The sequence below is a fragment of the Onychomys torridus genome, chromosome 1 (genome assembly GCF_903995425.1).
Source record: "Onychomys torridus chromosome 1, mOncTor1.1, whole genome shotgun sequence".
In the NCBI taxonomy this organism is placed as follows: domain Eukaryota; kingdom Metazoa; phylum Chordata; class Mammalia; order Rodentia; family Cricetidae; genus Onychomys; species Onychomys torridus.
Genome location: NC_050443.1, coordinates 103,917,419 through 103,940,701, shown reverse-complemented (window position 1 = coordinate 103,940,701; position 23,283 = coordinate 103,917,419). Strand labels below are relative to the sequence as shown.

Genomic DNA, 23,283 nt, shown 5'->3' with positions numbered 1-23,283 from the left:
AAACTCAATGGCCATGATAATTGTTCAATGTCATGGATGTGTGTTGCTTTGCCACATGTTTCTTTTCTTTTCCTTTTTAATTAAAACCTTTGAGACCACTATGTAGTCCAGGCTGCCCTTAAACTCTCTTTTAAAAATTATATTTATCTTTTCTGGCAAGGGATGGAGGATAACATGTATGTGAAGGTCAGAGGAAACCTTAAATGAGTCAGTTCTCTGTTTCCACCAGCTGGGTTCCAGAGATCAAACTTAGGTTGTACCTTTTCCTGCAGAGTCACCCTGATGTCTCTTGCCCTAAACCCTTGATTCATTTGCCTTCGTCTCCTATGACTGCTGGGATTTCAAGTGTGTGATGCCACACCTAGCCTTACCTCAGGGTTAATTTTAAACTTTCTTGAAACATGCTAAGACCAGAAATGTAAGATTTAGAACCATGAAGTTCATTTAACTTGAATATTGAAAAGATTCTACAAATTGATCTATGCTATCCTTATCACTAGTTTGAAAATATTTGTATCCCTAACATGTATATCATCATAGTGCCCTTGATAGTGAGACACTATAAAAAGTGCATTGTTGGATGACTATCATAGAGTATACTTGCACACAACTGCATGGTAGACAGAGCCTGATCTGTACATAGGCTGTGTGGTATAGCCTGTTGTTCCTTGGCTACAGACTTGTACCACATATTACCACACTGAACACTATAGGCAGTTGTGACACTGTGTGAAGCTTTTATGTGTCTTAACTGTATCTAAATGTGGAGAAACCACAGCAAACCTACCAACGATAGGAATTTTTCAGGTCTAGTATAATCTTAAAAGACCACCAGGGTAGATGTGGTCTGTCCATGACAGAATTGTCTGTCATTCAGTATGAGTATCTCTGTATCTCTTGGTTATTATGCAAATAACTAAACCTTGGTTGGGAATTTGGACTTGTGTAAAGATTGTCCTGTTGATATAGGAGAGGACTGCTTCCAGCTGCTTTTTGTTTGGAGCTGAGGACGGAACCCAGGGCCTTGCAAGCGCTCTACCACTGAGCTAACCCAGCCCCAGCTGCTTTTTAAGTTCCTGATGGTAGAATTTGGCCCCAAAGTGAGAATAAAATTTGAATGGTCAGTAAAGCCAAGCTTCATGAATGATCCTCTAAACTCTTTCAGAAGTCTGTCCATATGAAGTTCGGCACCTCCCGGTTGGATTTTACTCCTCCTCCTTGTAGCTCATTAGTTCTGTATTGCTTAGAATTTGCTTTTTCTTGTCAGTTGATCCAGTCCCCTGTGACAACCCCCCTTGGGCTGATCATGTTGAAGACAACTTCGGAAGAGCTAGCTTGTCCCCGTGAGGACCTCAGTGTGGCTCGGAAGGAGGAGTTGCGGAAGCTGCTGCTGGACCAGGTGCAGACAGTGCTTGGGCTCTTGACAGGTGAGTGAGTGCCTTGGTGGTGAGTGGAGATGGGTTGGCTGCAGGTGTGCAGAGCCAAGGCCTTCTAGGTATTGCTGACTGAGTGTAAGTGTGGGAAGAACTTAGTGCTGGCTTCCTAGCCTCAGGTCCACAGACTGGTGCATGGTAAGACCTCACAGGAGATTTGTAACTTAATTTCTTATAGTCTTTTCTTAATTGGTCCTCACTATGTGACTAATGAGGTAGGTGTGTGTGTGTGTGTGTGTGTGTGTGTGTGTGTGTGTGTGTGTGTGTTGCCCGGAAGTTACTGCTGCTTGAATCTGTAATGGAAAGGTGCTATTTCATCTTGTCTTTTCTATTTGGATATCCAAGATTTTTTTCCTCCTTTTGTATGTTTGTTTTAGTGGTTGGCATCTGGTGGGTACTTTAAAATAGACTGAAAGAATGATGAATGATGGTGAACTTGGGTGTCCTTGCTTCCCCGGCCCCATCCTTCCCTGGATCCCAGATGGAAACTCAAACCTCAGAATGTATTCATTCAAAACAAACTTACTGTTATCAACTGAGTGTTAAATTTATAGTTGGGACTATGTCTTATGCACCTGCCCTGCATTCTGTGCCTACAGACACGAAACCATCCGAGAACAGATCTAAGACACATGCATACATTCACTTTAAACTGTGCCAGTCCAGAGGCTTAAGGGTTTTTGAAAGCCTTGCAGCCATTGCCCTTATTCCAGAACATTTTTTGTTACCTCGGAAAGTAACCCTAGTTGGACGGTGGTGGCACACGCCTTTAATCCCAGCACTTGGGAGGCAGGGCCAGGCGGATCTCTGTGAGTTCTAGGCCAGCCTGGGCTACATACAGAGTGAGATCCAGGAAAGGCGCAAAACTACACAGAGAAACCTTGTCTCGAAAAAAAAAAAAAAAAAAAAAAAGAGGCAACCCTGAGTCCACAAGAGGTCACTGTTCCCTCCTCCAATCACTCATCTACCTTTTGTCCATGGGGATTTGTCTGTTTTGAGCCTTTCATAAAGTGTTATAATCATATCCTATCCTATCATATGACCTTTTATGTGTGGCTTTCTTCACTTAACAGGTTCTCTAGGTTTATCCATGCTATAACAATAAATATTTGGAGGGGGCAGTTTTTTTTGTTTGTTTGCTTTTAAGTTGGATCTCAATATGTAGCTCTGTCTGGCATGGAATTCACTGTATAGACCAGGCTAGCTTCAAACTCAAAGAGAGCTACCTACCTTTGTCTCCCAAGTGCTGGGATTAAAGGCATGAGCCACCACACCTGGCCTTTGGGAGTATTTTTATGAGCCTCTGTGGTGATGTTGTGTGCCAGGCTCTGTCAGGATACACAAAGGATCAAAACAAGTCCTGTCTTCTGGGAATTTGCACCTAAGTGGAAGAGGCAAGTAAACAGTTAAAAAATGATGTTTTAAGAATTGATCGATGTATTGTGTGGAAGTAAAACCAAGGATTAGGAAGATTACCTGAGACATAGGACAGCTGAGTGGAAATGGGAAGACCAGACAGGTAGCAGTCAGTGGAAAGGGAAGGCTGAGATTTAGAGGAGAGCAGAATGGAGGTGAGGAGGGAGAATGGTATGTATTGAAGACATAGCAGATAGATGGGTCAGTACTGGAGAAGACTGGATCAGGTGAGGCTGGGAAGGGAGTGTATAAGGGCCAGGTACCAAGATTTGTGGGCTGTGCTACTCACCTGGTAAGGAATGTATGGGGATCACTGGTAGAATTGTAGGGATAAAGAGCTGAGTTTAGGGTATGCAAGTGGTATGACCCAGGAAGTATTTGGTTGTACTGATCTGTGATTGGATTCCTTACCTGCCTTCTGAATGCCTCCCATATAACAGTAGAGCTCATGTGTAGAGTCAAAAGGAGTTTTGGGCTGGGAGAGAGACATTTGGCTGAAGCAAGGCACACCACAGTTTCCCTAGCAGAGAGTGAACTAGGAGAAGAAGAGTGGGAACCAGAGGAAAGACAGAAGATGTAAATGATGGGTGGGCAGAAGGTAGCTGTAGTGAACCAGAGGAGAGCCGAGAAAGAATGACACCACAGTGTGCCAGAACCCTGGGATGTCCAGGGAGGATTAGTGACCCTTAAATGTAGCAATCACAAAGAACAAGGTTGGAGGAAACGTTAGGGAGAAGCCACACAGCAAGATCTGGACGAAGCAGTGGAAATCCTGCACTTAGGACAGAAGTCTGCAAAATAGAGCTGGGGACACGACCTCGTAGTTAAAGCACTGGCTGTACAAACAAGAGGATAGAGTTCACATCTCCAGAACCCACACAAATGCTGGGGAGGTGTGCTACCCCTCCGGTAATTTCCGCCTCAGCTTCCAGAGCAAGCTGGCTAGTGGTACTAGGAAAGAGGCCCTCCCTTGAAAGAATAAGGTAGAAGAGCAATTGAGGAAGATTGTCAGCATCAACCCTGGGCCTTCACATGCACATGCCCACACATGCACATGTGAACATGCACACTGTATCCGTAAATGTGTGAAAAGAGATAGGTAGAAGTGGAGTAGAGAGGCACAGCTCTTAGCGGGAAGTAGATACAGAGAGGAAGGGATATGTAAATACTTATATTGGATCAGTGATAACAGGAGTTTTTGTTTTGATTTTTCTATGTTGGACTTAATATCTCTCAAATTGTTTCTCCTTTCTTGGTAGGTATCTTGGAAACCGTCTGGGACAAACACAGTGTTACCGCTGCCACCCCACCACCATCCCCGACCTCAGGAGAAAGTGGTATGGTCTGCTGCCCACTATGGTATTCCTGGCTAAATGAGTTCGGTTCTCACCTGGGAATAGCAATAGCTAATCTACCTAGGGTACAGATGTTTGCTCTCCCTAATTCGTCCTGGCCTTTCTGCCTATGTTTTCTGAGGCGCTGTCTTTGCACTGAGTACTTGGACTTTCTAATACAATATTTTCAACAGCACATTTTGCTTCTTGTTTGTCTGTCATGAAGACGGCACCTTTGATCTTGTGCCATCCATCTCTGTTCTGCCAATTTATTACTAAACCTTTTTACACTTATTTTTGTTGTGCACACTGCACACAGAGGACAACTTTCAGAAGAAGCTGGGGATCAAACTCAGCTTGATGGGCTTGGAGCACCTACTGAGTAATTGACCACCCCTGCCAGTTCACAAATTGCTGTCCTTTCTGCTTTGGGACATCTTTGTTTTTTTCAGGCTCCCTGCTGTTTTGTTTGTACTGAGTTTGTTATAAGCTAGGGGCTTGAGAGGTCTGCTTTGTTCTACAGAGCTGCGACCTGTAGAAGCAGGCGTAGGGAGGGAAAGCTGTCCTCCCTATTGCCTGGGGCGAAAGTCCTGTTACCAGGGCAAACTGGGGGCAGGACCAGTGTGCAGCACTTAGTGCTGAATTTACAGTGTTCATGTAAAGAACTGAGGCTGTAAGAGTAAGTCAATGAAGTCTTTAAACACCCTGTAAGTGCTTCTGCTTATACCAAATGGCCAAAGAAGCTTTCCAGGTAGAGCACAGCCTGGAGCTAGTACACACCTTCCTCTCCTGTAAAAGCTGATGTGATTATGAGAAATAGTCTTATATTTCCCCACACTGTTGAGGAAGTGGGCTGTTGAAATCAACCCTCTAAGCCCCAGGCTGTTCATGCATCATTGATACGGACTTAGAACTGAGAACCACCCCATGGGTTTGGGTTGACGGCTGCTCACAGAACACTACTTGTTCAATCTGATATTGTACTCAGATTGAAAAACATTTGTTATTTTTCACACTACTTAGAAATGGAATTCTAGAGCATATTTCAAGCCTGCAATAATGTGTGAACTTTGTGCTTAGTGACAAAGCTGTCTTCACGTATGTATTTCTGGTGGCTCAGCAGGTATACGTTTTACAGTATTTGAATGATTAAAAAAATTTTGCAGATGTAAAGAGAACTGAGGTTTTGTAGCAATACTTGAATTTAAAAGTTTAAGCCATCAGTCCAGGTAATGAACTTGTGCAGTCTATAGCACTGAGACACCTTGGTGTGTGTGTGTGTGTGTGTGTGTGTGTGTGTGTGTGTGTGTGTGTACACCCCCCCCCCCATGGTCTTGTCCACGGGTACATGGGTACCATGCTGCACATGTGGAGGTCAGAGGACAACTTGTCAAGAGTTGATTTTTACTTCCGTCTTGCTCAAGCCTGGGTCTCTTGTTTCTGTGTCTGTGCTGTGTGTTCCAGTCCAGCTGGTCCCTGAGCTTCTGGGTGATTTCTCTTGTCTGTCTCTAATTCCATTCTTGCCATGTGAGTGCTGGAAGTAGAGCTGTGTACACTGCACCTGGCTTTCTTTGTGGGCTCTGAGGGTTACGCTGAGGTGGTTAGGGTCCCATGGCCAGTGCTTTTGCTCACTAAACTATTGCCCTAACCACCACTACTACCTCCCCATCTTCTTCTTTTTTGTAAATGGTTACTTATCTCTCTGTCTCTGTCTTTTTGTCTCTGTCTGTATGTCTCTCTATCTCTTCAGCCAGAGGACAGTTTTGTGGGTTCTGTCTTTCCACCATGTGGATTGAACTTAGATTGTCAGACTTGGCAGAGACACAGTTACTTTTTAAGCCATTGCATGCCCACTTCATTTTGTGTGTGTTTATTTTTTTCCTTAATCCCCTTTCAAACCTATTCTCCCATCCTCTTTCCCCTAACAGACAGACATGTATGTAATGTATGGCTTCCTGTGAAAAGTGATTGATCCCATATATCTCACTGTGTACATAATGTGGTAGTGCTGTGTTCTGAGGCTGACCTTTCATTCAACACCTGTCTTTTTGCTTTCTCTCCTGCGTATGACCTGTGTCTTTAGACACACACAGGCCTCTGCTTGCTCGCTGCATGGGGCATATGTCCTCAGTGTCTTCCCGGTCTTCTGACTTCACCAAGGAGCCTAGATTGCCTCCAGCTGCCCCTATACAAGAGCCTCTGTCTGTCTGCCATAGATCTGTGTGCGGGTTGCTTTGGAATATGCTAGAAGAGAACAGTCATTTGATAGAAGGAGTGATAACAGGATTCTGGAATGCCAGGTTCTGTGGCAGAGACATGTGAACATTCTTGTTGCTTCTCTTGCTCTGTATATTTGCCAACAGTCCTGTTTTTGCCGTCGTTAGGTTGCATTTCTAATGACTGAGCCTGACATTTCTTCATAGGCCAGTTGACCTTTTGCATTTGTTTAGAAAATCATTTCTTCATGACCACCACCTATTTGTATATCTGGATGCTACTAGTGGTAGGCAACAGTTCCTTTTCACATTTGAACTTTTAGTGTTAGTTATTGTGGCTATCTTCTTAGAGTCAGCTATCTTCCTGGTTATAATCCTTTTCATCAGTGAGAAACTGTTATTTGGTAATGTGTTGCTAAAATAAGCAGTATTTTTTGTCAAGGTTTGTGTTTTGATTGTTTCATAAATCTTTCCTTTCACCATGGTCAGATTCTAGTGTTTTGTTGTTTTTCTTATGAAGCTTTGTCTTTGGTTTAAGTCTGTAACTCACTTGGACAATTTTAAAAAAAAATACATATTTTATATTTGGTGTTCAGTATTATCTGTAGTTGGTATTGAATATAAAGCATATTGATTTTAGGTTTTGCTTTTATAGTGACTAAATTGTTTTGAGGAAAGGAGAATTCTTTGCTATATTTTCAAGAGGTTTGGTCCTGGGTATTGTAAAAGCATGTTTTGAATTTCCAGGTGATTTACTGAGTAACCTGTTGCAGAGTCCTAGTTCAGCCAAACTGCTGCCCCAGCCCATCCCCGTGCTGGATGTGGAGAGTGAGTATGTCTGTTCCCTGGCCTTGGAATGCCTGGCCCACCTCTTCAGTTGGATTCCTCTGTCTGCCAGCATCACCCCATCCCTCCTCACCACTATCTTCCACTTTGCTCGATTTGGCTGTGATACCCGGGCCAGAAAGATGGCATCAGTGAATGGCAGCAGCCAGAACTGTGTTTTGGGTCAGGAGCGTGGCCGACTTGGGGTCTTAGCCATGTCCTGCATCAATGAACTCATGTCGAAGAACTGTGTGCCTATGGAATTTGAGGAATACTTATTACGAATGTTCCAGCAAACCTTCTACCTCCTGCAAAAAATCACCAAGGATAACAATGCCCACACGGTGAAGAGCAGGCTAGAGGAGCTCGATGACAGGTAAGGAGAGCAGGCGGGGTCGCGCCCAGAAGGGCCCGGCTGCTTGTCACACCGTGTCATGCGCTGTCTGTAACCCCTTTGGTTTCAGAATATGGGGCTCCTGATAAAGATAGAAAGGTAGGTGGTCCAGAATGTTCAGGCTCAACTAGAAGGGCTTGGGTGGTTAAGGGAAATGAATTGAGTGTGAAAAGTGCTGGTGTATTGTGTAGGCCTGTTGTCTCTTTCCCCCATCCATCCACCTCCTGTCCTCCTGTCCATGTCCGTGCTCTGTCCCTCTTCCTCACTGTCTGCCTACAGGTCTTCTGTGTGCAGGAAGTGAGAGTTCGGCTCCTTCATAGTCGAGAACAGAAGCAGGCTGCAGAGGTACAGGGTTATGTCACCCTTCTTACTTGGTACTGCTTGTTGGTTTTCACTAGTGGACTTTTCCTGAGTGCACGTCTTGCAGAGTAGAGGAATGCTGTTAGTATTGTGAGTGTCACATAAACGATAGCTGTTGATCCAAGATAGGAGACGTGTTCAGGTAGGTATGGTTCAGTGGTACATACTTGCATTGCTTGGCTACTGCCCCCTTGACCTAAAATTTCCCAGGCTTATTTTTCTTGTACAAATAAGATGACCTCAGTGAAGTAGGCTGAGTCCCCTCCACCCCAGTAGTGCTAGGGTGGGGTCCAGGACCTTGTGTCTGCCAGAAAAGTCATCCTGCCACTGGCCACAGCCTCAGCTCAGCATCTTACTTCTTTGCTAAACATGGTACTAGTACTGCTATATAAAGGTGAAGGGCAACTGGCAGTTCTAACAATCAAGTGGGCTGAAGCTTCAGAGCAGATGCAGTGTATTACATTAGTAAATAGTTATTAGAGACTTCCTTGTGTAAAGGCTGCTAACATTTTAGTCGTTTCAAACATGATTGTTAGTGATAACAGAGCTTAGCTCTTTGCTTTGTTTAGAGGAAGTGTGGTAGGCTATAAAGTCAGTTGCCCCAAGTCAGAAGAGTTCTTTTAAAGTGGGGAGCTTTAAGTTTGTCTAGTTAAAAATTGAGTGAAGGTTAGTTTGGTTTGGTTCATTGTAAATAATAAACTTTGTGTGACATTTGCCTTTTATAGTCACAAAGTACTCATAATCCAGTAGGATCTTTTCTTAATAAAGTTTTGTTACGTTTATTTATTTTGTGGTTGGGTGGGGGCACATGCTATGTTGTATGTAGAGGTCAGAACTGCTGGAATTGGTTTTCTTTTCTATCATGTGGGTCCCTGGGATCAAACTTGGACCTTCAGGTTTGGCAGTAAGTGCCTGTACCTGAGCCGTCTCTACCTCCAGTAGCATCCCCTCATCATTTAGTAGTACCTTCCTGTATGAGTTGAAATGCCTCACAATTCACACAGTTTCATATCCTTTCTAGCATTGGTAAAGAAAGGCCATCTTGTCTTCATATGTTAATAAAAGTGTATAAAACTGCCTATATCAACTGTGTTGTTTTGACTTGTCCTGGATCCGAAGTGAACGCTGAGAGGTGCCTGGAAGCGGAAAGGTGACAGAAACAGTGTGTGCTTGCTTCCTAGCTCTTGACCCTGACTAAGTAGAAGCCACCTAGTGCGTGTCAGTTGTTAGGAGCTGCTAACCAGGCCCTGGCTTCTCTCCCTTCACCCCTCTTCCAGCTTCTCCTGTTCCTTAGCGTCTGTGCCAGGCAGATGGGCAAGGGGAAGATGAGGTGCAGGCACGCACGTCTAGTATCAGCAGTGCAGTCATCCTTGTTCTTGTTTGCGTACCCCTCCTTCCTCTTTGGACAGAGAGTCTCAGTACTCTGGTTGGCCTGGAATTTGCTGTGTAGCTCAACCTGGCATTGAACTTGTGGCATCCCTCTCCTAGCTTTACTGGGTTTCTAGGATTAACAGCATGAATCCCCATACCAAGCTTGCATTTTTCAGTTTGAGTTGAAGATTAAAATAGACTTAAGACTTTTCTTTTATGGGTAACAAGTGTATCTTCCTTAAGGCTGCTACCTCTGAAGATCCATGTGTAACCATGGAGCAATACATATGCTGAGTAAGAAATAAGGACTTGGTGTTCCCAAGGAGTCCCTGGAGATGGCAGAAAGAAGGTGCTTTGTACTTTGCTTTCTCAGAACAACTAGTTTTAATCCTGGGCCCATGGCTCATGTTTGTAACGCCCAGCACTGGGGAGGAAGAGGAAGGAGAGTCAGGCATGAGGATCACCAAAAAGTTGAGGCCAGCCTGGTCTACATAGTAAGTTCCAGGGCACCTAGAGCTCCATAGCAGGACCCTGTCTCAAAAACAAAACAAAACAAAACAAAAAGCCTCTAATGGATTGATTTTAATGTCTTACTGTATTAGTCAACCATCTAGAGGCCAGGCAGGCATTGCCCTACTGAGGGAGCAGGTCTCAGGAACAGCAGAAGACACTGGAGTTTGAGCCAGTGTGGTTCTTCTGAAGGGTGCTTGTCTTTTTCCTTTTTATGATATCATGTAGCTCTATTTTTGGCAGTTAATGATTCCAGTGTTGCTTTTAGACATTACTTAATATTCAGCCAAAGCCTAGTATGTCTAGGTACTTTTGTTGGTCTCTGAAATGGGATTTAGGAAGGTATGTCCATTTTGATTTCTATTCACTTTCTGGTATTGAGGGGCTTAAAATGCCAGTTTCTGAAATGTGAAAGTGATAATGTACTACTGTGTGTTTAAGAACAGAAACCTCTTATCCTTGTAACTGACTGACTCACTCTGCTGTGAAGTGGCTTGGGGATTATGGGCCAACTACTACCCAGTGCACAGAAAGGGCACTGCACTGGGAGTGAGTGATAGCGCCCTCTGCTGGGAGCTGGTTGAATGACCTTGGTGGGTCACTACCTTCTGGAGCCTCATCTATAGAGGCTCTTACAGTCTTCCTCCCTTATATTTGAAAGTCCATTTTAGAGTGGAGTAGATGTGCAGTCCTTCATTAGTGCTGGGTGTCAGGGGGAGGACAGAAATTGGATTGTGACCTAGACGTTGTCCCCTCTAGATAGACTTCATCTCTGTCTCTGCCCAGTGCATTTCAACTTAGTGTCAGTCCCAGCCAAGACCTGCCTTTCTAAATTTGCCAGATGTGAAGACACCGTCAACTCCCCAGCACCTTCTAGCAGCGACCTCTTTCCTTTAATTGGGTGCTAACACTAGAGCGTTGGCACAGAGCTGAACTTGAGCTTGTACCAGCAGGGCGGCTAGTGTCTGAGGAGGAAAGCCGCTTTTCGGTTGTGTTTCAGGTGATGATGCAATGAAGGGTTGCCTGTGTCATGGGTGATTAGTGCAGGTCTTTGTGTTTTACCTGGGAGTGTTTGTAGAGTTCTGAGCTGGAGGGCATTTGATTACATTTAAGTTTTCTTCTAAGAAACTGCTGGCTAGGTTTCTTACGTCCTCTTTTGTCTTCTTGTCTCATGTAGCTACATTGAGAAGTTTACCGACTTTCTGCGGCTCTTTGTGAGTGTTCACCTGAGAAGAATCGAGTCCTACTCTCAGTTCCCTGTGGTAGAGTTCCTGACCCTTCTGTTCAAGTACACCTTTCATCAGGTAAAGCACCCAAAGTGGCCTTCCTAACCGAGGGCTTCCTTCTTAAGACCCCCCCCCCCCCCCTTTACAGTAGTCTTTATTATAGGAAGACGAAATGCATTCAGGCTTCCTAAGAACCCAGCGTTGTAGCTCTTGCTGCGTTTGCATATAATCTCCATTTTATAGATAAAGAGATTGAGGCACCGAGAACAGGGTGCTCAGGGACATACAGTTGTGTAGAGCCAGGATTGGATTCTGTAGTCCCGTCCTTACCACCGTTATGCTAGACAGGTGGGTTAGAGGAACAGTCTGAGGTTAGGGCCTTTAAAAATATTATTTCCTTTGGTTTTTTTTGGGTTTTTTTTTTTGAGATTATAATATAATTACATCATTTCCCCCTTCTTTTTCTTTCCTCCAAACCCTCCTCTGTACCCTTCCTTGTTCTCTTTCAAATTCTAGATACCCCTCCACCCCAGTAATTATGGTTGTGGGCTGCGCGCGCGTGTATGTGTGTGTGTGTGTGTGTGTGTGTGTCTGTGTGTGTGCGTGTCTGTGTGTGTGCACGTGCGTGCGTGCCTTCTTTCTGTTGTGCAGCTGCTGTTAAAGCTCTCCAGAAGACTACATAGCAAAGCACTCACTAGTTAAGTTTGGGTGATATCCAATTTTGTCCCCATTTGACAGAGCTTCTTTGAGTTCCTTTTGGATTTTAGGAGCTAGATGCATAACTACATACCCCAGAATGAACTTGTAACTTTGGTAATCCTCTTTACTGAATTTGTATCCCAGTTACCTACTACTATGTAAACACACACGGGGTTCTAAAAGGCTTTGTTAAGGTTTAGTTTTACATCCATGGAATCCCTTCACTGTAATTGAAGAGTTCAGTGAATTGAGTATTTTGTGGCCATCACTGCAGTCCCCTTTTGCCTGTTATAACATTTATAAACTCTCCTATTGCCTGTTAGTGTGTTTTTACAGTACACTTAAAGTCTGGCGTATGTCTTAGTTACTGTTATGTAGTTAATGAGGAGACACTATGACCAAGACAATTTTTAAAGAAAGTGTTTAATTGGAGGCTTGCTTACAGTTTCAAAAGGTTGATCCATGATGTCAGGGGCAGGTGGGTAGGCATGGTGCTGGAGAAGTAGCTGAGAGCTCACATATGATTCACAAGTTGTAGGCGGGGTTGGGGTGGGGGTGGGAGGGTGGGCCTGGTGTGGGCTTCTGAAACCTTGAAGCCCACCTTCAGTGACACACCTTCTCCAACAAGGCCACACCTTCTAATGCTTCCTAAACAGTCCACCAACTAGGAAACAAATATTCAACTATATGAGCCTATGGGGCCATTCTCATTTAACGCTCTATAGCACCTATACAAAAAAGCACATCAACCCTACATGTGCAGGTTGATGAGCTTTTCCCAAATGGACACAGCTGTTGGAACTGCCACCCAGGTGAAGAAGTAGTATGTAGTAGCATCCAGAAGTCCCTGCACACATGCTTCTCCCCAACTCCTCCCCTCCTCCCTAGACTAACCCAGGCTTGATCTCAACTCCACAGGCTAATTTTGCCTCGTTCTAGAGTTTCCCTAGAGGAAAGCATATAATGTCTATTTATTTGGTCTGGCTTTTTTGCTTGACATTGTGCTTGAGGTGTATGTTGTGTGCAGTGGTTTGTTCCTATTCATTATATTCTAGTAAATGAAAATCCATCTTGCTGATTTGGCTCTTTCTGGTTTGGGGGAACCAAGAATCATGAATCAAACAGTCTTTTTTGTTTTGTTTTGTTTTGTTTTGTTTTGTTTGTAGATAGGGTCTCATGTAGCTTTTGGCTGGCCTTAAACTTGCTATGGATCTAAGGATGACCTTGAGCTCTTGACCTTCTGCCCCCACCTTCCAAGTGCTGGTATTACAGTTGTGTACTACCATCCCATCCCCTTCTTTCTTTCCTTCTTTCTTTCCTTCCTTCCTTCCTTCTTTCCTTTCTTCCTTCCTTCCTTCCTTCCTTCCTTCCTTCCTTCCTTCCTTCCTTCCTTCCTTCCGGGAGCAGACAATGGAGCAAGAGGCCATAGTGGAGGACCCAAGCTGAAGATTGATCAGGGTGGAGGGGCTAGTGCATGCAGAGCAAGAAGGGAAACATGTTGAGTGCACCAGACCCGATGGGAAGAGCACAGAAGAGCTGATGAGGAGACTGGAGGAGAAGAGCAGCTGCGTGGTGGGAAAGTTTGGAGACCTTTGAAAGAAGGGTGGGTCGAGTGTCAGCCCCAAGACTGTAGGGTAAGTGGAGCAGAAAGAAGGGATAAAGAGCCAGTGCTGAGGTGGGAAAATAAGGCTTATATGGGGAAAGGAACTGGAATGTCTTAAATTCACTTGGACCCAGTTCTGTGTGTGAGCTCTGGTGACTTCTGTTCAGTCTATACCCTGACACGACCTAGTGGTGGAAGTATCGGGGCACCTCCACGTAGTTAAAGGGAGGGTTATTTTGTGGGGTAGTTTACAAGTAAAGGGATAGGTTACAGGGTCCAGGAGAGGTGAAGTGCAGTCCAGTGGTGTTCTGGAGAACTCTGCTTGGTCTACCTACAGCGTCCAGGATCCAGGAACCAAGAGAGCCGGCACATCTGGATCTCAAGTCTTAAGGGCTCCTGTCTCGGCCCCGCCTTGCCTCGAAGGCATGGCAGTTACCAGAAGCCTCAATGGGGGTAGAATTTCCAGGTCAAAGCTGGAATAGCTACCCACTACAACAACCCTGTTTTATTTCTTTCAATTTCTCTACCTCTGATGATGGACTACAAGGGGGATAATTCAGGGCCATCCCCAGTGTGCATCTTTTAGTAGACTTGTGTGTGTTTTCCACTGAACCGAAGGAGATATTTCCATATATTTATATGTCATTTACAGTTGGGAAAAGAGTCAGAAAAGTGGTCAAGAAGCAAGCAAGCCTCCTCCCTCCCTCCCTTACCTGGAGATTGCTGTCCTCCAGCTTGCTTCGTTCTCCAGGCCTCCCATAGGAGAACCTTCCTTCTAGATGCAAACTGACCCACTGTGGGAGAGTGAGCTTGAGGTGTGGGCTGTGTTGAGCACCAAGCTGAGGGATTGCAGTTGGCAAATGCTCTGGGCTGGCTTACTGCGGGGCAGTAGAGCAGAGCATTAACTTTTCCTGGGAGACGTGAACAAATAAATGTCTCTTCACCCCAGATAGAGCACCAGCAACAGATCAAATTATGATTCCACCGAAGTCAGTTTGGTGAACCTATGGATTTACTGAGCTTGATTACAGTTCTATGGACAGTATATTATTTACAGGAACATGGGTAACCCCCAAACAACTACATTACTGTAAACTCCCACCCCATCATGGATAGTGACCACATGGAATCTGCATCATAGGGTTCCCTTTCAGTTAGCATTTTACTTCCTGTTTACTCTAGCATGTTCTGAGATCATTTACAGCCGTGTGGGGATGGAGTGCGGGAGGGGGAGTAAGGCTAGACTCTCAGGTAAGGGTCCTGTGACCGTTTTTCCTCTAGCTGCTTGGAAATGTCCATAGCTTCATTGCTATAGACCTGGCTGTCACTCTGTTGTTCTGCTCATTAGTAACCATGGCTACTGTTCTAGTTAGCTTTCTGCTGCTGTGATAAACACCGTGACTACACCGTGGAGAGGAAAGGAAACAGGAAAGACTAGGTTATAGATTCATTGAAGGAAGCCAAGGTGGGGACTCAGGACAGGAGCCTGAAGCAGCAACTACAGAGAACTACTGCTATTGCCTTTTTCAGCTACCTTTCTTCCATAGCCCAGCCTTCCTTGCCTAGGGGTGGCATTGCTCACAGAGCCTGGTCTTCCTACACCAATCAGTAATTAAGAAAACACCTCGAAGGCACAGCCACAGGCCAGTCTGATCTGAGCAATTGTTCGTTTGAGGTTCCCTTTTTTGGTCAATTTGACACAACCTCCAAAAGATCAGTCTGTAGTATGCAAGCCTGTGGGGTATTTTCTTGGTTGGTGATTGATATGATAGGACCTAGTCTATTATGGGTAGTCTTAACCTGCTTAGGTGGTCTTGGGTGTATAAGAAAATGAACTGGGGCCAGGTGGTAGTGGCACACACCTTTAATCCCAGCACTTGGGAGGCAGAGCCAGGTGGATCTCTGTGAGTTTGAGGCCAGCCTGGGCTACAGAGTCAGTTCCAGGAAAGGTACAAAGCTACACAGAAAAACCCTGCCTTGAAAAACAAAACAACAACAATAAAACAAAACAAAACAAAAAAAGAAAGAAATGAACTGAGCTAGCCAGGGGAAGCAAGCCAGTAAGCAACCTTCCTCCATGGCCATGCTTCAGTCAGTTCCTGCCCTGACTTGCCTCAGTGATGGAGGAGGGTAATCTAAGAACCGTAAGCTGAAATAAACCTCTTCCTCTCCAAGTTGCTTTTCCATGGTGTTTTATTATAGCAATAGAAACCTAGCTATGACACAGGCCAAATTGATCTCTACTCCAAGATGGTATCATGTCATGTCAGAAGGAAGAGAATACCACATAACACATGATGTACTCAAGATGAGGGTAGAGTGCAGTTTGGGGGATTTAAGAAAACAAAATGAAGGACCTCGGGGTTCCCAGTTCTGTGTTAGCAGTGTGCTCATATTTCCTCACAGCCTCCTATTTATGAAGTGCGAAAGGTTTCTCGCTTAGACTCTGGCAAAGAGTATACTCAGTAGCTTTGTCTTTTCTCAGAGTCATGGTCGTTCTGGTACTACACAACATCTGAAGGGAGCAGTCAGCATCTGGTGTTTTCTTTCTTCGGTACTTCTCCTTCTCTCCCTCCTGCATCCTCTTTAACTGGGTTCTGCTGCTGCAGTCCTGTGGCTGCTTCTCCCCAGACACTCGCCTCCTCTGTGACTCTTCTTGGCTGCTGCACCTCTTGGGGTAACTGTGAGCCCGAGCTTTCTGCCTTCCAGCCCTTCTCTCTCTGTCTTCTCAACAGGGCCCTTGTGGCTTTGCTTGTTTCCTTTCACCCTTTCCCCACAGCGATGTCTGGGGTGGCACAGCGCAGGGAAAGGGCTCTGGACTGGGAGTTCTCAGTCTGTCCCCTGGTTATCCTGTCATCTTGGGCAGGCAACTTCACTTTTGAGCCATGGGTTTCTAATCTAGAAATATGAGAAACAAATGTTCACTTTCCAAGTGCTATAAGATAAATGCCAATGAAGAATCACCACTGTAAACCATTTGAAGGCACGACTGGTGTCATCAGTTATAGCACCCTGGCAGGATTGTGAGTGATTAGTTAGCCTTAGAAACAGAAAAGTAAACCTGAATACAGCTACTTTAAATAAATGGATCAGGGAGGGTTATGAAAATTGGAGTGATTCTGAAAGTCAGGCCAGTCTGTCTGTCCTCTTTGTTTCCATGGCTGATGTCAAAGGCCAGTACAGGCAGCCTGTGGGCAGTGCACAGACCTCTTGGAGTAGGTTTATCAGGTGCAGGTGATGAGTGGTGTTCCCAGCTGTGCTGGGGTAGAAGCCCTCTTATTTCTAGCCCTAGCTGTGTATCTGCACATTCATGAGTATAAGATGTATATAGGTGCAGTGCCATAAACTGGCCTTTTTTGTTTGTTTTTGTTTGTAGTAGCTTTTAAAAAACATTTCCATGTACATCTGATCAGTTATATTCTTTTGAGGGGACCAATGGGTATTCTCAAATTATAAAAGGCAGAGAGGTGACTTACTTGAGGAAGCTCAGCCAGCCATCGCTGTGACAAGACTGCAGGTATACAGGCAGCCTCAATGGCCAATCTTCCAACTCTCTGTTACTTCCCTGCAGTTTGATAGTTGGTTTACTTCATGGTTCTCTGGGATGGTTTTATGGCAGACAATCCTGGGTGGTGTTAGGACTTTAATGGGTGTCCCTTTAGCTTTCTTTTAGTTGGGAGGTTGAATGGATTCTGCATGGTTTTTATCGTCCTGTTTCTTTGTGGCCCTGGGACTGGAACCCAGAGTCATAAATAGGCTGGATACATGCTCTGCTGAGCTATACCCCTAGTGGCTTATTTTAACTTTTTTATATGTTACTTTTGTTTTTTTAAAGATAAGACCTCACTGAGTCCATACTGACCTTGAACTCTTGGTAATTCTCCTGCCTCAGACTCAAATACTGGGATTCCAAGAAAGAGCAAACTTACCCTGAGGCCTAGTGGATTGTTAGTTATAATTTTCCTGCCTGAGATTTCAGTTTGGTTACCTCCTCCCTGTGTCTGTCCTTTCTTTCTTTCTTTCTTTCTTTCTTTCTTTCTTTCTTTCTTTCTTTCTTTCTTTCTTTCTTTCTTTCTTCCTTCCTTCCTTCCTTCCTTCCTTCCTTCCTTCCCTTCCTCCCTCCCTCCCTCCCTCCCTCCCTCCCTTCCCTCCCTCCCTTCCCTCCCTTCCCTCCCCTTCCCTCCCCTTCCCTCCCTTTCCCTCCCTCCCTGCCTCCCTCCCTCCCTCCCTCCTCCCTCCCTCCCTCCCTTCTTTCTTTCTTTCTTTCTTTCTTTCTTTCTTTCTTTCTTTCTTTCTTTCTTTCTTCATTGGTTATTCCTTGAAAACATGTCATTGGAAACTGGATTTCTTTGTGAATCAGAAATAGAAGGAAACTTATCCTAGATAGTGTTCTGTTGGTGTGATAAACACATGACCAAAAGCACCGTCAGGGAAAGGGTTTATTTGGCTTACCTGTCCCCATCACAGTCTATCACTGAGGGAAGTCAGGGCAGAAACTCAGCAGGAGCAGAAGCAGGAACCATAGAGGAAAGCTGCTTACTGGAGGTGGCATTGCCCATAGTGACCTGGGCTCTTCTACATCAGTCATTAAGAAAATGCCCCACAAGATATGCTCACAAACCCTGTCTGCTGGAGGCATTTTCTTAGTTGAGTTTCTCTCTTCCCAATGTGTGTCAAGTTGACAAATTAACTAAATCTGATAGAAAAACTAACGTATTCTTTCCTTTAAAAAATTAAAAATTTATCATATATTTATTGTGTGTGTATATACACAATGTTAGTGTTTATGTGATTGTGTGCAGTTACATGGCACAACATGCATGTGAAGAGAGGATAACTTTTGAAAATTGGTTCTCTTTCCACCGTGGGATCTGAGGATCCAACTCAGGAGGTCAGGGTGCACAGCCATCACTTCTACTTTGAGCCATCTCCAGCCCTGGTCTTTCTTTTCTTTCTTTTTGGGTTCCAAGGATGGAACCTAGGGTCTCACACATGCTAGAATAGGCATGGATGACATCCCTAACTCTTTCTTTTGTTTTGTGATGTGTTTTCTTTCTTGAGAAAGGATCGTGTATCTCAGGCTATCCTTGAACTTGCTATGTATTGGAGGCTGACCTTGAGGTCCTTCCTGGCTCTAGGATTATAGGAGTGTGTCATCATGCCTGATTTAGGGTGTGCTAGGATCAAACCTAGGGAAGGGACTTGTATATGGAGGGAAAATATCTTGCACCAACCCCCATTCCAGTCCATGTCCTGTTTTCATTTTCTGATTTGTGACAGGGTCTGTCTGGTTAAGTTGCCCTGGCTGACCTCAAACTTAACTTTTTGGCCCAGTAAGGCTTGAACTTAAGATCCTTCTTCCTTAGCCTTCTGATCAGCTGGGATTAGAGGCCTGTACTACCGAACTTCCTTCTCACAAATAATGGTGCATGGTTAGGTGGCCAGCTAGCAGAATCGAAGGAAAGAAAACGGTGGCTCCTAGATTTTGCATAGACTCCCAAGGTTTTTAAGAAATTTGCCAAGGACAACTGGCCAGGTTCCAGGGCCCACAAAGACCTGCTCTTCTCCTCTTGCTGTTTCTGTCAGCTCCTGGTCTGAGATTGCTATTGACCTGTTTTTTGCAAATGCCATACTACCCTGGAGTGATGCTCAACAGCTCCTCTCCAGTCTTCTGTGTAGACAGACCTGCCATTGTTGCTTTCCTTATAGTCAGATATGTGGACTGTTGCCTTTGAAGGCACTCTGACTTCCATTTGCTTTTGTGAGTTTGTAGTAGAGAAGACACAGCTGTGTCCTGCTTCTGTTGATGACCTTGAACGTCTCCTCTAGAGTGCAAGCTTCTTTCTCAAAAGTCGATGCATAGTAGGCAGTGTGTGGGAGCCTCTCCACACAGGCTCAGATGGGGTTCCTCGGCACATTCTCTCACATGGTGTCCCACAGTGACCTTGTCTAGTGAGATTTAATGGGTCCACTGGTGAAGACTGACTCAACATCCTTAGTGAAGGTCATGAAGAAGGGGCTGTATGTAGGCCTTTGGTTTTGCGGTTCTGGTGTATGTGTTTCTAAGCCCAACAGTTGCATTAAGTAATTTCATTGTCTGGATTTCTTTTGTATCATAGCCTACTCATGAAGGTTACTTCTCTTGTTTGGATATCTGGACACTGTTTTTGGACTATCTGACAAGTAAAATTAAAAGTCGTCTGGGAGACAAGGAAGCAGTTCTCAACAGGTAAACTTCAAAAACCCTGCTAAACCCAGGGAGCCACTGTTGCCAGTTACTCTTGTGACCTGAGGGCAGCCATGCTGCTGTGCCTCCTCAGGAGAATGAGGCAAGGAGGCTGCCCAGGCAGGAACGCCGCCTGAGCATTTTCTTTTTTAAAAAGTAACATTCATTGAACATTTTTTAGGTATGAAAATGCTTTTGTGGTTGTTCTTTAAGGCCCTAGTTTTAGAGATACAACAAGTATTTATTGGATGAAGTGATATTACACCTGGGATTTCCTTAAAACAACCCACTGGAAGTATAGAGTGCTTGGAGCATAGGATGCAGGGCTGACCTCACAGCTGATAAGTGAAGTGAAGGAGTTCAGGGTTCATTATGTCCTTAAACTTTGAGATGTATCAAAGTTTCTTTACTCACTCACTCACTCACTCACTCACTCTCATTTTTCAAGACAGGGTTTCTCTGTGTATCCCTAACTGTCCTGGAACTTGCTCTGTAGACCAGGCTGGCCTTGAACTCAGAGATCTGCCTGCCTCTGCCTCCCAAATACTGAGGTTAAAGGTGTGTGCCACCACTGCCTGGTGTGTCAAAGTTTCTTGAATTAGTAAGTTGTCATGAAACAAATAGCTAGGAAAAGAGCTGGCCATGACAGAGCACACTGGTAGTCCTAACACTTAAGGAGGCTGAGGCAGAAGGACACTAGTTTAGAAATCCTCTACCTGAGAGATAAGTACTTGATAACAACTTTCTCCTTGCCAGGACAAAATACTGGACAAGAGTGACTGTAGAAGGAAAGATGTGGTGTTTGAATGAGAACGGCCCCCATAGACTCATATATTTGAATGTTTGGGTCCCAATTGGTGGACTGTTTAGGAAGGATTAGGGGGTGTGGTCTTGTTAGAGGAGGTGTGTCACTGGTGGTGAGCTTTGAGGTTTCAGAAGCCGATGTTAGGCCCAATGATCATGTGAGCTCTCAGACTCTGCTCCAGCACTGTGCCTGTCTATCTGCTGGATATTCCTGCCATGATGGTCGTGAACTATAAAACCCCACTTAAATGATTTCTTTTAAAAGTTGGCTTGGTCATCGTGTCTCCTCACAGCAATAGAACAGTATCAAAAACAAAAGGTTTATTCTGACTCAATGTGTGAAGAAAAAGGCCATCCTACAGAGTGTGTGTGTGTGTGTGTGTGTGTGTGTGTGTGTGTGTGTGTGTGTGTATGGAGGGGTGAAGGGGATGGGCACATGCTTGCTCACAGGCCAGGGCAGCTAACTAGTCACTTTATATCCAGAGACAGGAGGGGGAGGGGAGTACAAGAGAGATTGCTAGTGCTCAGCTCTTTTTCTGTATTCAGTCTGGAACTCTGTCTATGGCAGTTGGGTGGGTCTTCCTACCTCTATTAGCCTAGTGGAGAAACTCCTTCACAGTCATGTACAGAGGTTTGTCTCTTAGCTGAGTCTAGATCCTGTCAAGGTGACAGCATTAAAACCACAGTCACTTAACAACAACTCCTCCTCCTCCTCTGGTTTTTTGAGACAGGTATCACTGTACATCTCTGACTGGCCTTAACTCAGAGATCTGCCTGCTCTTGCCTCCCAGTCCTGGGAGTTATGGCATGTGCCACCATGCCCACCCTTTATTACTTTTTTTTTTTTTTTTCTTCCATTTGTTTGTTTGCTTTTAGACAGGGTCTCACTATGTAGTCCTGGCTGTCCTGGAACTTACTATGTAGAACAAGCTGGCCTTGAACTCACAGAGGTCTGCCTGCCTTTACTTCCCGAGTGCTGGGATTAAAGGTCTCCTTCCACTGCCAACTCTTATTATAGTTTTTAAATAAAGAAAATGGAAAGTGTTTTTCTTGCTTTATAGACAGAAAGAAAGCATTTTTCTGTCCAGTATAATGCTTATGGCATGGGGCAGAGAAAGGAAGAGGGAAGCTTATGAGTTCAGCATGCTATCCAATAGTGACAGGATCCACCCACAGCAAAGGTTAAATGGCAGCTTTTCTTAACAGTATAAGCCATAGTGTTTATATATTCTCCTGTGCAGCTGTGTTCTACCACATGGAACAGGTAGGTCCAAAGACGACAACTTCTCTGTTCTCCAGGGTAAAAGTCAACTCTTGTGTCAACCTGATTCTTCATGTTAGTGTGTTCACTAGTTCATGACAGGCACTTGCAGATGGGCTTCAGCTCCAGGTTCTGTACTGCTTACTTGGGAGAAGCTGCAGGCGGTGTCTGGTTTGGCTTTAGCTTCTGTGTGGGCACAGTAGGGATGAGAGCAGTCTCTGTGCATCACCAGGACACGGCCTCTGGAGCAGCCCTATCTCTGAAAGCTTGTTCTGTAGTTTGTAATTGGTTGTGTTTAGGGGAAATTTGCTCTGGCAGATTTTGTTTCTTTGTTGATGGTGACAGTTTTTGAGTTGTTAAGAAGTAACATATAGAGTGTCTGACATATGCAAGTGGTTAGGAAACGGTGCTGGTGTAGCTGAGCTGGTCAGTTGTCACTGCAGTAAAACACCTGATTAAAAACTGCTGGATGGAGGGAAGGTTCACTCTGACTCATGATTCAGAGGTTTCTGCCATGGTCACTCGGTTCTTTTGTTTCTGGGCCATGGTGAGGCAAAGCATAGTGGTGGGAAGTATGGGTTGAGCAAGCTGATCAGATCAGAGTGGCCAGGAAAAGGGTGGGCCAAGAAATGGTTGAGGGAAGAAGAGGCCAGGGACAAGCTGTCCTCTTCCAGGTCATGCCATCCCCCCAACCATCACCTCTCAAGACCCCACCCCTGAACAATATATCACCCATGTATGGGTCAGGGCAGAATACTTCAAACCATAATAATGGTGGAGGTAATGAACGCCCTTTCCCAGAGTTTCCCAGAGAATGCTGCATGGAAGGAGGTGGATCTTTTTTTCTGGGTAGAGAGATTGTACTAGATCTCTAGAACTCTTTTCATTGCTAAGGTTTTGTGGATTTTTAAATTTTAGTGGAATGCCAACACTGGAAGTTTAAACATTTGTTTATCTTTTGTTTGTCGAAGGGTTTCTGAGTTGTGTTAGTGTCCACTTCAATGCAGTTGTGGGTGGAGGGCGTGTTCAAACCTTATTACACAATAGTAGGTCTGGTGAGGTTACTGATTTTGACAATTGTGGGTTTTTTTGTTTGTTTGTTTTTGGCTTTTTTTTTTCCCCCAATGGAGAAAACCAGTATTTTAATGAAAGCTTCTTAAACACGGTGAATGCTGCAAATCCATAACGAACAAAACAGCATCTTTAAAAATAAACACAGGATCCATGTTATTCACTTTCTTTTTTGGCTCTGTTTTTTTTTTTTTTTTTTTTTTTTTTTTTTAAGAGGAAAGGAAGAACCTGTCATCGTCTACACATTTCCTCCCGAGCCCCCTACCCCCTGCCTCTAGGTTCCTTCGGGCTGTTCTCGACAGTTGTGTTTTTGAATGAGATTCTTCAAAGAAAAGCCATTTTATCAGAATGTCTTTCTTATAAGCCAAACAGGCAAGTCCTTTGGTTCTGGGCTTATATCCCCCTCTCCTGTGTTTAGTGGTAGATATTCTTTTATACCTGGAAAAGTGATTAGTGTGAAAATGCTCTTTAAAGCACAGTGGAAATAGGAGGTGTGGAGGGTGTGCCTCTGAGGAGATTGCTAGCATTAGAACT

At 44.6% G+C, this 23,283-nt stretch overlaps 1 protein-coding gene across 3 annotated transcripts in view; it reads left to right on the top strand.

Annotated features, from left to right (window-relative positions):
• The window catches only part of Xpo6 (exportin 6), a 112,521-nt gene that overhangs the window by 53,329 nt on the left and 35,909 nt on the right, over positions 1 to 23,283 (top strand). For all 3 annotated transcript variants that reach the window (XM_036191741.1, XM_036191744.1, XM_036191756.1), the window contains 5 exons: positions 1,268 to 1,427; positions 4,109 to 4,186; positions 7,147 to 7,600; positions 11,037 to 11,163; positions 19,507 to 19,616. In XM_036191741.1, coding sequence (XP_036047634.1) covers positions 1,268 to 1,427; positions 4,109 to 4,186; positions 7,147 to 7,600; positions 11,037 to 11,163; positions 19,507 to 19,616 — 929 coding nt within the window. The remainder of the gene's footprint in view (positions 1 to 1,267; positions 1,428 to 4,108; positions 4,187 to 7,146; positions 7,601 to 11,036; positions 11,164 to 19,506; positions 19,617 to 23,283) is intronic.